Here is a 14261-nt window from a genome sequence, read left to right as displayed (position 1 = left end):
GCAAGTTAAACGTTTTGTATTAAATATCTACTGAGAAGCGTAAAGTTTCCTTGTCATTAGCAACAAACTACTGTAGTACAAGGCAGGGTTTTCCAATTCTGTTTCTCCTAAAATATGTGGCTAGATTTTCTACATCTCATGCTCAGAAAATTCAGGGAAAGAGCTTTGAAGTGTTTTTCTAAAATATGTTTGATTTAAGAATTGTTACCCACACTGATTCACCTGGTGATATCTACGTGTTTTTCAAACAAATGATTCAGTATCAGTGGCACTCAACTATGTGTTCTGCAACATCTTGCAATAAAGACAGGTGATCTTTACTTTTAAAGTTCTGTAAAAAAGCCTGTTATATGCAGGCCTCTTGCTGATCCTTTGATTAAAAAAAATTATGAAATACCTAGAATAGTTAAGAATTTAGCAAACAAACTCTTTTATTGAACTTACTGAAAAGAAAATTCTAATTAGGAAATGTCACATTATCTCATTTGTTATTTTCAGGTTTCTTCTGTCACTAAAAAATTAAAACTTTTTAAGAGCTCAAACAGTAGATTCTCCCATTTAGGTGTTTCACACCACTGTATTAGCAGATTCACCCACCACTGAATCCTCTGACTTTAAGGAACTGTCCCCATATTTGGAAAGAGAATCTGGTACACCACCATTCCACGTTGCTCCCCACAGAAGCATCTACGCTGGCACAGAATGGATGCACCTCAGAGAGCTTTGACTGAAATCCCTCCAAAATACAGAGGGTACGCAAGAGCCATTTACTTCACTGCTATTGTAAGTGGAAACTTAAATAAGGCCAAAGTCGTCTTAATTATGTTGACATTAAATAGATGGCATCCACCCGGAATGAAAGATCACATTATTAAAATGGAAATAATATTAGATATTCACATACATGTGGGCCACAACCATCATGCACATTATTTCCACCCTCAATATTCTTCCTCACAAAAAGACATTAACCAGAAACAGCTGAAACCACATCATGCATTTTCTAGCTTGAAAGATCTAGAAGTTTTTGGATGCAAAAAGCAAAGTCACACTGGAACAACTGTGGTACTGAACATATATCCCTGTATAGACGTGTGTGTCTCCAACGTACACAATTACATCATTCTGGATGATCAGTGTTTGTCAGGGTTGTGCCTCTACTAGAGTGTAACATAAGGGCTATGGTATCCAGTTACTCCAGAGAGCAAGAATGAAGATGTATCTTGAGATCCTCTTTCAAACATCCTGAAATACCAGGACAGCAGAGGCTAGAATACAGTAATGAATCACAGAATGGTTTGGGTTGGAAGGGACCTTTAAAAATCTAGTCCAAGCGCCCAACACAATACAGAGAATATAGCTGGAACAAAGTGAGAGACCCACTGTGAGTGACTGAACAGCATCTTCACAGAACAACAGGAATGAGCTGCACGGCCTTCAGCAGCTGAACCGCTGGAAAATCACCTTCCACACACACCAGGCAGTAAGTCTAGAGCATGTCAGTGGACAATGCACTGAATTATTCCATGCCACTTCACCCGAAGAACTTCAGAAAGACTACCTGCCTGTAACCATTATTCAATACACACTTCATGTTTATTCACAGTGAGCGCACTTCTGTACAAGTACCATTAGCTGAAATAATTTCCCTGAATAGGATTTAGAGGGGCATGCACAAATTCTCTCTGCCTGTGGCCACAGAATTGGCGATCAAAACTTTTTTTAAAGTTCTTCCAATTCCCTAGAAATGTTTCAGGGACTTGGACAAAGAAGAAAGGAGGGCAGGTTGTAAATGAACACATCATTACAGAAGAACAGTAACAGAACAGTAGCTTGTCTCTCTCCTTCAAGCAATTGTCCATGTACATTGATGCAGTGGGTATCTCCAAACAGTACTCCTCACAAATCTCCATTAACCTGGAAGAGTCCCATGAATCCCTAAATGAACAGACACTGAAGGACTGTTTCTAATGGCAGCAGCATGCTGAGAGGTGAAATAAAATGGAGCTCCAACCAACTGTTCTGCAGCTATCAGGAATGGAGATATCCCACTGGGAGACCACCGATCGTGAAGATGGTAACAAAGGAACAACATTTCAAATTCTGGCCCATCAAATATACATAATCTAGGTTTAAATTCCATTGTGAGACAGGGTCTCTTGACACGAGCAAAATGGCATCAGACTAATTAGAAATCTTAGCATAGTAAGACTGAGTAACACTGAAAAGCCTTCCACTTGTAGCTGCATGCTAAAGATGGCCAAAATATATACCATAACTGAACTAACCAAGAGCCTAGTTCTCTCTCGTTCCAGCAAGCAAGTTAATAGCTCCTTAGACAGCCTTTTATACCTGCATACACAACTATCCAATTCCTTTGTCAACATGAGTATGCCTAAGAGAATGCTTCCTAATGTTAATCAAAGTAAGTATGAGTAAGCATGTATATTCTAATGCCAAGATATTCTACCCTCCTTAAGAGAGCAAGCTGAACTTCACAGGACGTAACTGACAGCAGGTTGACACTAGAATTTCTGCAAATGCAGGCAACATCTTCAGGCTGTCAGTCATATGGCGCAATGGGTTCCAGAAAAAACAACCTTAGCCAGGGAAAGTAAGAGTGAGCAAGAATGCTCCTGTAGCTGTTTGCAGATGGTTGGGCTGAAAAACAACTGTCAAGAACATATATAGAGGAGCTTCCACAGCAGCCTGAAGCAAAGAGGCTAGCACTTATTGAGAAGCACTAAAAATTTCTTACTAAGGAAATGCTATTCTTATTAGTATTTCTTATGAAGTCAAAGTGTTCATGGAACCTAAGTCCAGTCCTAAACTCCAGTCCTAAAAGGTGGCTCTAAGGCTATTTGAAACAGCTCTGTCCATTTGCAAAAGCATCCAATTCCTGGACAGCTAAACCACAGTATAAAGTAATTTGTTAGACCAATCACTCCCCTGCATAAGGTAAAAGAACATGATTTGCAGCTTGACATAACCTTAAAATGTTTGCATTTTGTCACACTGTGACAAACTCAAAAGTTTTTGCCTAAATCATAGCACCAGCCTCTTCTGCAGGCTCCTGTGGTGAAAATGGAGACAAATGAGCATACCTGGATACAGCTGTCCTGTTCAAAGCCGGTGAGAGAGCCCTTTGAAAAGGAGAGGCATCAAACTGGAATCCCTGATGAAGAGTAAGACCTTGTCACCAACAAAACTAAGCAGGTCTTCTTCAAAGGGAAAGATCCTCAAGCACTGCCTGAACTATGCGTGCTATGTACAATAAAGTCTGAAAGTTTATAAACAGCAGCTGACTGCTGGTTGTAAGCATGTCGACATTCTGGTACACTACAACAGTCTACAAAGGTTTCCATATGAACAAAAGGTATGTGGACATATATGCCAGGTAAAAATGCCAAATGGTTAGAAATAACAGTAATGATACCATGAGTGCACTTCCTTGTCCAGTGTGATAACATATGAAGAGTTTTTGATGACAGATACTCATCGTGTGCTTCACTGACAGTGGGAATGTCAGGTTGCATGAACAGTAAATATGTAAATCCTGCAGACCCCAGTACTTCTTGTTTATGTTCTTGGAAGGTGGCCACAGGATTAAAAAAAAATGCTTATCAATGCAAATGAGTTTCAAAGGCAACATGATTAACAGTAGAAGAATCCTTGTAGGCAAAGAGGATGTCCATCAAGCTCTATGCTGCATTCCACTTAGTACTATAGGACATGGCCAATAGGATACTCTAATGGAGCTGTGAAAGGTGTTAAATACAAATTTATACATGCTTTTCAGCATTTGACACATGGGAAAACTCTTTGAAGAGTCTCAATTCCCTTGGGAAGCTTCACAATCAACAGGGAAAAGAAATAAACACGAAAATCTTTGCCCTCAGGTGACAAACATCATTATGAAATGCTTATTCAGGTCAGGGGAAGGTTTAGGAACTCAGCAGCTAGTAGGAAGAAGTTATTTTGGCATGAAAGTTAAGGCATTTATGTTTGAGTCCTCTGGGGACAAAGAGCAGAACTTCAAGAACATCTCAACATTAGGAACCAGAGTGCTAGCCAGCATTAGGTATACTCACAGCTGACAACAAGCAGCTCTTTCCTCTGCTCTGACATCCTAGGAAAGACTAAAGGATCAGACCAGTGATGGAGGTAGATTCAGGTTGTCTGGACATCCCTTTTAAACTACCACTGCTGTGACAGACTGAGCTGAACTTCTAGGTTTCAGTTACATGTAATCTCCAATTTTGGTTTTGCAGGCTGAGAGCACCTGCTACAGTCCATCATGAAGAAAATGAAAATGCCTACCACTCCAACCTCTTCCTGTTACAGGGATGCTCTGAAAACCTCTACTGAATACCCTCTTAATGAAAGTTTCCTTAGGTGGGCTATCTAGCCTGAGTGAATATCTAGTAACAGCTCTTGGATATGAACCTGGGGAAAGATTCAACTTCTCTAATGATTGGGAAAGGACCATTAGCTGGCTCTACTCACTGCCTCAGAACTCATTAACACCTAGAAAGATTTTTAAAAACCCTGTAAACAGGCTGAACAGGTCAATCTGATGATCCTACAATCCATGGATATAAAAATTATATCCTACACGCTTAGTGAACTAGGTCCCTTGCATCCAAAGGCAGTCAAACATATTCTAAGACTGTTCTTCAGATAAAGAGCATAGCTACGGATATGCAGTTAGAAGACAAAGGCAATTTTTCTACATTTGAGTTCTGCTAACACACCTTTGTGACAACAGACAGCAGTCACTATGTTCCTGTTTGGCTAGTGCACATCTTTCTCAGAAGGTGAGCAGGTTGACTATAAGTAGACACATATGTATACACCAGTGTGTGGCCCAACAGCCCCAAGCACAGATTGCAAAGACTGAGGCTAGTTAAGTTAGGCAAAAGTATGTTCTTACTAAAATGGATTCAAGCAAGCCTCCAAGGAATTTCTTCATATTTCTTTTCAACTAAGTTTCCAGAAGAATACATTAGGAATATAATTTTCCTCCTAGGGTCTTTTTTTTTTTTTTGGCAGGGGGGGAAATCAGTCAAGGCAGGTTAGATGCAAGTTCTTTCCCAAGAATTTGTGCTGCTAATACTAGATAGGGAAGCCTCCAGAAGAACATACTAATAGTGCTTCAGTCTCCCTATGATCGTAGCTGTTTCTCTGAAGTTGGTAGATTTATGCCTAGAAAAATGTACTTTACAGTCAATGAAAAGCTATATGTTCACATTGAACTGGAAAAGACGGGTAAATGAAGCAAGTTTTACTATCCTGAACCTGAAAATGTGGAATTTTTTTTTTTTCTTTTGCATTCTCAGACCTCCTGAGAATCAGAAAAAGGTTTTTCCCACACTGGCTCTCCCAGCAACATGAAGACAGATTCTTTTCTTCAAGGCTCGCTACATTATTTAGGAGCTATTGTGGACATCAGCAATCTTATTTAAGAAAGATCAGAGTAGGGACAACAAGTACAGTATGCCAGAGAAACAGGTTAAAAAGACATATGCCCCTGGCTCCTTAATCCACCACTTGTTTAGCAAATAATTGCTTTGCCTTGCATCAAACTTAATTGGCAATTAAGGCTTTCATGAGCTCATGTCTATGAGCTGAGCTCTCAGAGGCAGCTGAGTTTGCCAAGAAAGTAAAAAATAAACCTTGTGAGAGATCCTGGAAGTTCTTAGGGTTCCAGTTAGTTAGCAGGCCTGCTAAGGTTAGGAGTGTTAAGGCTTTCTTTGAAGGGTGCCATCTAACTCAATGACCATAGCATTGACCCAGCTAAGGACTACCTTTCTTAAAGCTCACAAGCGGCCCAAGTCAAGCTTCCTCCTCATAGAAAGCCAAGTGCCTAGAACCAAAGGATCTCTCACAGCAATGGAGTTACAGGCGTCATTTAGATATGGAACCTTAAACTGAATCCTAACCCTTACTCATCCACCCCACTCCCCTTCAGAATAAGACTAATCAGCTAGGTTAACCAATTAATTCCAGGGTCCCTGTTGCTAACACAGCACCCTTCAGGTTTCTGTGATGCTGAAATTAAGTGACAAACATTCTAAATCAGACTTTGCCACGAGACTATACTGAGAAGTTTAAATTCTAAATCCTGAGATATTCTCCATCACCAAAACTGACATCATTATCTTGTCTGTCTAGAAAGAGAGATGGCTACTTTTTAAGCTCTTAGGTCTACTGCTGCACTAACGGTATAGCCAGAGACCAAGACCATCTTTCCAGAAATGTAGTAGGTCCATTCCCAAAACATGTAAAACACATGTTCTGCAAGGCCAATATGGAATCAGAAAAGGGCACCTGATCATCAGTGGTGTCATCTGACTGGCTCATGGTGCCAACCATGCCTCGCCTCAGCCAGGATTCTGCCAGACGACTGCTACCCTTTTATGTCAGAGACAGCTTTGATAGCTCAACTCCTAAACAAATAATAAGTGATTGGGAAAAGAAAAGAGTAGTTTCCTTCTGAGTAAGAGCTGTGGTGTGAAGATAGTGAACAGAGATAATATATTCCTGAAACACAGAATGTGTTGCAAATGCACCTTGATGTCTGTAATCTCAAAGGAATAAACACCTCACACTAATGCATGCAGAAATTGTTTACTACTGTTCAAAGCTGTGAATTTTTTTTTATTTATTCCATCTTACAAAACAGAGATGTAAGCAACTTCATCAGATCCATTCATTTAATATTTATACACACGTTGATTCAAAAGACAAACCCATGACTATGTAGTGCTTCAACTGTACAGATCAAGAATATGCTCAACTTGCCTGTTTTCTTCAAAAGCTAGGTGTACACTCAGCATCTGGATAGCTGGGAGAAAGGGAAGATACCCCTCTGTTTTGAAGAGGCACTGGTGGATTACTAAGGTCATGCCAACACATATTTCCTGAATTTCGCATACTCATGCTATGGTAGCAGTGTTAGCTGTAAAGATGAAGACATATTACAGCTTATCCCTTCTACTGCTGGAGCTTAATAAAATATGTCCCTTTGCATTTCAGTCCCAATTCTGTACCAGAAGCAGCCTCACATCTACCACAGAATTCCCACAGCAAACCAGTTGGCCACCAGCACCAGTTCAGTTGCTGCAAACCAACAACTCGGACACATGCTCAATCTCTTATTAAAGCAGATTTCTTCTGGCCTCTGCAGTGGAAGATGTTCAGCAAACACTCCAGAAGAACACAACTTCCTGCATTTAAGAGTTCTGCAGCTGCTCTTCACTCTTGATTTACAGCCTGACCTACATCCAGCACTTAGGCTTCTCTAAATGTGTAACTGATCTTTGCATGTGCAGTTTTCAGTGAAAAGTCACTAGCAGCTCATACGCTTCCTCTTCGTCATTTTCACTCATGTATTACTGGCACATACAAGACTCCTTCCACACAGAACAATCCATTCCCTTGTCTTAAGTGTATGACTTGCTCCCCACCATGCTTCTGGCACCATGGCCTTGAAATTGTGACCTGTTACAAAAACCAATTATGAGAATTAAATCAAAATTCAAATTCTCACTTTGCACTGCAAAGCTCTCTCCAAAGATTGCACCGGAATGCTCGTACGCAGTCTCAATTTAGCAAGCTGTATGCAGATATGCTGCAGTAGCTAAGCCATCTTTCACAGCATTGCTTTGCTAGCAGGCATAGGCTGCCCAAGTGGTATGAATGACTTCCCAGTAGATTTCACAGTTATACAGCAAGTTCTACACTGAATTAACACACTAGCTCTGAACAGAGAGGGCCTCTAACATGTCAGCATAAACTTCAACTGCTGATAATTCAGATACCAAAATTAATCACCTGAATCTCATTTTATGCAAAAACTGGGTAATTTCATTTTTCACTCAGTACTTGCCACTGTATGTAAAAGTAGCTTTCTCCACACCTCAGTCATCTGCCAGTACTCATGAGGCCATAGCCAGCTTAAGCTACACAACACAGTCAGACATCTTCAGCTAGTTTCTTTGATTAGGAAAATATGAAAACATTAAAGAATTTTTAGATGACACATCATGTTCATGTAAGTACTAAGATTTTTTTTTTCCTAGTCATCTGGGTCCAATTAGGTTTCTTCAAGTAATTCTTATAGTCTCAGGATGAATCTTACGTATTTTTTTTTTATTTTGTAATGAGATACAGAAGGTTTTCTATAAGACCTGAAAAACCAAAAAAGTATCTTTTTCTTTTTTTTTTTTTTAAGAAGAGCAGAAGGATCCCAGGAAAATACTGGCACAAGAGTTTTGATAGGTCTTACACAATCAGGTGATAAGTGCAGATGAAATTTCTTAAAACGAAGTCAAGCTGATTTCTATCAACATAACTTCTATTCACAACCCCTTCACAACCCATTCACTTTCATTTTAGCAAGACTTTTGTCTTCTCCCTGTTTGCAACTAATGAAAAAAAATTTAGATGAAATTGGGTGGGTGTGCACTCCTAAGCAGGCACCACTCAGACTGGCAAACTGGAGATATGCATCAAATCGGAGACCCAAAAGAGCTTGGCCTATATCTAGAACATTCAAAGCACACACTTCCCTCAAGTAATTAACAAAAATATTAGAAAACATGGGCGATACCAAGCTGGGGAGGCCTTGAAACATACTGTGGAGCAGAATGGGAATTCAAATTAAGAAAGTCTGGAAAAAGCAGATGCAATTCAAAAGACAAGAAGCAATCATGTTTAAAACTTCTGCATTTATTTAACTATGCAGATAGAGAACACAAACAACTACCCTTGCTTTGTAGTACTGTAGGAAGTGTCCGAAGCACGTAACGGATCACAGACTGAGTGCCTGTCAACAACATACTCGAAATAAACAGGAATACTATGTTAAGAATTGTTTTTCACTGTCCCATTTAAACCTCAGCTGTGGCCTGCATCCTTCCAGACTTCCACATTTCCAGAAAGATACAGGCAGTTTGGATCTGAGGAACAGCAACAATTCAAAACTAGGAAACAGAATGTTCAAGGAAAGGGTGAAAATCTGAATTTGTCTCAACAGGACAAAACTAAAGGGGCCAGTATCAGTCCTCAAATATACTGAAGGTACCCAAAAGCAGATGAAAGTTTACCCCTTCTCTTTATATACAGATAGCCAAAGAGTAGCTCAGCTTGTGAAAGCATCCTCCAGCAGCAAGTCTTCAAGGTGCCTAGAAAGGCTGTTGGAAGAGTTACAAATGATGCGGGTGTTGTGGTTTAACCCCAGCCAGCAACTAAGCACCATACAGCCGTTCTGTCACTGCCCTCCTCAGCTAGACAGGAGAGAGAAAATATAGCAAAAGGCTTGTGGGCCGAGATAAGGACAGGGAGAGATCAATCACCAATTACTGTCACGGGCAGACTCGACTTGGGGAAAATTAATTTATTGCAAATCAAATCAGAGTAGGGTAATGAGAAATAAAACCAAGTCTTAAAACACCTTCCCCCCAACCCTCCCTTCTTCGTGGGCTCAACTCCACTCCCAAATTCTCCACCTCCTTCACCCAGTGGCACAGGGGGACAGGGAATGGGGGTTGGGGTCAATTCATCACATGTTGTCTCTGCCACTCCTTCCTCCTCAGGGGGAGGACTCCTCACTCTTCCCCTGCTCCAGAGTGGGTCCCTCCCACAGGAGACAGTCCTCCATGAACTTCTCCAACGTGAGTCCTTCCCACGGGCTGCAGTTCTTCACAAACTGCTCCAGCATGGGTGCCTTCTATGGCGAGCAGTCCTTCAGTAGCACACTGCTCCCCACGGGGTCACAAGTCCTGCCAGCAAACCTGCTCCCATGTGGGCTCCTCTCTCCATAGATCCATAGATCCTGCCAGGAGCCTGCTCCAGCACGGGCTTCCCACGGGGTCACAGCCTCCTTAGGACATCCCCCTGCTCTGGCGTGGGGTTCTCCCCAGGCTGCAGGTGGCTATCTGCTCCCCCATGGATCTCCCTGGGCTGCAGCGGAATCTCTGCTCCGGCACCTGGAGCACCTCCTCCCCTCCTTCTTCACCGACCTGGGGGTCTGCAGCGTTGTTTCTCTTACATGTTCTCACTCCTCTCTCTGGCTGCAGTTTCTGTGCCCTGCAACTTTTTTTTCCTTCTTAAATACCCTATCCCAGAGGCACTACCACTATTGCTGATGGGCTCAGCCTTGGCCAGCAGCAGGTCCATCTTGGAGCCGGCTGGCATTGGCTCTGTCAGACATGGGGGAAGCTTCTAGCAGCTTCTCACAGAAGCTGCACCTGTAGGCCCCCACTACCAAAACCTTGCCACACAGACCCAATACAGAGGGTGTAACAAATGCCGTATTTAGGCAGAGCACTGAACTAGATCACCTCTTCTGCTCATGAACTTCCCAGCTATATTGGCATTTACCCAATATAACCAAAATCTGACCCTAAAATTAACTCCCTCTACAGCACAGAAGCAGCAATTTCCAGAAAACAAAATAAAAGAACATCCACACTTCCTAAATGCTAAAACTCTCCCTTTTCCCATTCAGAGACTTCAAACATTTGAACAGCTGACAGTTTCACTGTAATAATATGAAAAATGGTACAGACACTGACTATGGATTATTTCCAAGCAATACACTGGAGTGAAGCAGTACTGTTCTGCTGTACTGAGCTTAATGAGTTGGAGAGTAAAACTAACATTAGAATCCGCAGTTAGTAATCTACAAATTTACAACTTTTCTATGTAAGTTTGGGGCCATAAAACAAAGCTTACGGCAAAATATTTAGCTAACACACCAGAGCATTATTAGCAAAGTAACACAGTTGATAAACAAAAGCAAACTCACCTTCCGCAATTCAATTGTAACTTCATTTCTGTGTCTTCTCATAGTCTGTAAATAAAAAATAAAATTTATTTGTATGTAAAGAAAGTAGTATTCTGTTTTGGAATCAGTTGTTTCTAGGTTAAAAGTGCAGTTATTCATCAAAAGATAAGGAGATCAGTGTGCATATTTTATAACTCAATCTTTCCTAGCAATGTGCAGAAGTTATTTGGGGGTCAGGGAGAGGGGGGTGCTGGGGTTGGGTTTTCTTGGTTTTTTAAGATTATCCACGTTACAGAAAGCTTTGTCATAAACCACAGTAAGTATCCCAAAGGCACAAAACATTGACCTCCCCATGCAGTTTCACTGGAATGACTCTCCAGGTGTTTATATGTGCACACCAGAAGAAGCAGTAAATACACATTAGACTGTCTCATATTCACATATGATCACATTCGCAACCTAAACACATAATCTATGCCAGTTACCTGGCCAAAATCAACCACGAGTGACAGAAGATGGCTGAGCTCAACGGAAACAAGACAGATTAGGCTTGTGGCAAAAGGAAACAACAAAGTGCAGTGATACTGAGTCTATTTAGAATCTATAGCCTAAACAATGTAAAGGAAAACCAGCCCATCAACATCTCAGCTCCTTAAAGGTACTGAGCACAGAGGATGCATTCCCTACAATGCTGCTGTACCTCTTAGCTAAGAGACATCAAAAGATTGAAAAAGAACAATTTTAGCCTACTGAAGGCAATCTCCCTAGGTTCATTTTACAATCAGTGGAAAAGACATGTACCATCAGAATGCAATTCAGAGAAAATCAGGACTGGATAACTACTGGCAGCCTAGAAAGATCACCCACACTAACTAAAATTAGCCTTTTAAAATACTTTCTATGTCCTATCCTTGCTACTGACCTTCACTGCTGCTATCACATTCCTTTTGAGTTAGGACAAATAACTTCCCTGAGCTAAAAAGTATCAGTGAAGACCAGCAGTACACAGAAAACACCAGCACTCCCCATCAGCCATCTAAGGAAACACCAAACACGCTAAAGCTCAAACACAGATAAATGAAATGAGCAGACTTCACACCATGAATCTATACAGGACATAATTTCAGTGCTTAGAACATTATCTTAGTTTCACTGTTCTCAACCAGTTTGCATAGCAGTATTCATTTAATTATCTTAGGTTGACTTGAGAGTAAAGAAGTCTTGTCTTCCTGTCCACTGCTTGATTAACCAACTCAGAGACACAATTCTCCTTTTATATCTACAAGCATGAACTATACTACTTTAAACAATGCAAGTCCTCATTACAGTAAGAAGACACTAGCACTACAGCATGTACTAGAACTACACTTCCCCCCCCCCTCATTATTTTGCTAAACCATTTGATTCTTGTGATCATCTGAGCCTGCTGCAAAAGCTCAGTTTGATAGGACTGGATTGCTGGGGAATGGGAGGGCATTGAGAAGGTAGGGAATGGACAAATGAAGAACCTGAAAAGTTGTTGCATGCAACTAGCAAGACCAGTCATTCAAGTTTCTCATTCAAATATAAAATTCTAATAGAACAGTCTTAACGGTGTCAAATTTAAGGGCACTAAACAGCCTAAAAATGTTTTTCAATACTTCTCCCCCATGATAACTCTGCATTTCAATGGAAAAATGTAGTTAGATGAAGCTGTCTTAGCCTTCTGCTGTAAAACCTCCTTTTCTTGATCATTCTGAATGTGCTAGACACCAAAGTTCTTTACAGAACTTTCCACTAGTAACACTGCCCCACCTCCCCCTAAAATCTAACCTTTTATTCCTACTTATCTTAAATTTTAAGGGGTACCCCATCTCGACAAATCAGTTAACTTGAGTGTCCATTAGCATTTTCTCCCCAAAATCCAGTATTGTATGTGCCAATTTGAAATCTCAGTGATTTAATTGATGCAAGGCACAACTTACTTCTAAATTTGCTCCCCCAGTTACAATTCACTCCTACATTTTTTCATTTATCTATGTGATAATACTCTAGAATATTTTCTACTGAGCAGAAAAATCAGACCAAATCTGAAGCTCTTCAGGGGACAGCCATAACATTTGCCACCTATCATTCTTCTGGGAGCAAGGCAGATTTAAGAAAGACTATATGCTGTGTTCAACAGTTCAGCAGCTTAATATTTTTGGTTTACAAAAAAAAATATACAGTGCAGTCCCAGGCAAGGCATTACTATTCATTTCATCAATTTACTCTAAAACCTCCTCTAACAATGCTTTGACTAAAGACAGTTACTCAGAGCCATGCATCCATAAAGGCCCTACTGGGAAGACTCTAAGCTTCTTTCTAAAGGCAAATAATTCACTCAGATTTTCAATTAGGGTTTTTTTCTTTGTTTCATACTTCCATTATTTCAGCCCCACTGATCCTACACTATTACAATTCTGTCTCAATATTTTTTTTACTAGTTTTTTTGCTTTTATCAAGCTGATCTTCAAAATATTTGACTATTCCATTATGGTTTTACATTTCATGTGCAAGAATCACCCATCTTTTCCTCATTTAGAGAGCTACCATTCTTTAGAATTCTTCAAAAAAGATTATTAACTATGTGGACATTTTTGCTGACTAGTAGCATACATTTTCTGAGCTTTAATACTCTTAAGGCAATCTCCATACTACCTGGGTTTTACCCTGTTAGCTGTTCTTTTGTATCTCCTTTTAAACTTATTATATGTAGTTTCTCTTTCAAAGCAGCTCTGGTACATCTTCTATTTTTCCTTCCTCCTTTGAAAGGCAGAATAGGCAGTACGCACCACTAAGCCCAGAGCTGCTTCTCCATTCACAGAGCAAGTAGGTTGATAACTGGAGCTATCACTTAGCCTTAACTTCACAGAACTGATGAGTGTTATCTGGCCCCCACTGAACTAAGGGCTTCTGGTCTTGCAGAGTCTCCTGCTGGCACAGCATCTTTAAAAATTCAGCATGTCAGGGTCGCCAGGATCATCCAACAATCAGCAATACTGTGTTAGGGCTAGCATCTTCCCACAAGCATATTGGACTGAAGTTCCCAAAGAGCCTATGGTGCATTCTGGCAGTTAAACTTGGTTGCCTGCCATGGTCAGATCATGACTAGTGCTCTCAGCTAGATGTATGCTGACATTATTTCTAACCTGACACTTCATGTCCCCAACATACGAGCTGACCATTGTATATATTTAAGACCATGGATTCCACTTCATGCGCGTCATGAAAAAGACACGTATGCACTTGACATTGGCCTGATTTCTTAGTTTTATCCCTGCTAATTAATTGGAATTTGTTCAGACTGTTGCCCATCTTGATTTTCTCCTCTTTACCACAGGAGCTGATACACTAGTGACGGACTGCTCTATGATAGACCTCTGAATGTCTGCAGTTTGGCTACCCCTGCATTGAGAGACCATACTCTTAAGACCAAACACATGCTTCA

At 40.7% G+C, this 14261-nt stretch overlaps 1 protein-coding gene across 1 annotated transcript in view; it reads right to left on the bottom strand.

Moving 5' to 3' along the window:
* KPNA3 (karyopherin alpha 3 (importin alpha 4)) overlaps positions 1-14261 on the bottom strand; it is a 58417-nt gene that overhangs the window by 22353 nt on the left and 21803 nt on the right. Inside the window, exon 4 of the mRNA XM_010583436.1 lies at positions 10814-10858. Coding sequence (XP_010581738.1) covers positions 10814-10858 — 45 coding nt within the window. The remainder of the gene's footprint in view (positions 1-10813; positions 10859-14261) is intronic.

Source organism: Haliaeetus leucocephalus, unplaced genomic scaffold (genome assembly GCF_000737465.1).
Source record: "Haliaeetus leucocephalus isolate CR32 unplaced genomic scaffold, Haliaeetus_leucocephalus-4.0 Scaffold897, whole genome shotgun sequence".
NCBI classification, from domain to species: domain Eukaryota; kingdom Metazoa; phylum Chordata; class Aves; order Accipitriformes; family Accipitridae; genus Haliaeetus; species Haliaeetus leucocephalus.
This window is presented reverse-complemented; position numbering and strand designations above follow the sequence as displayed.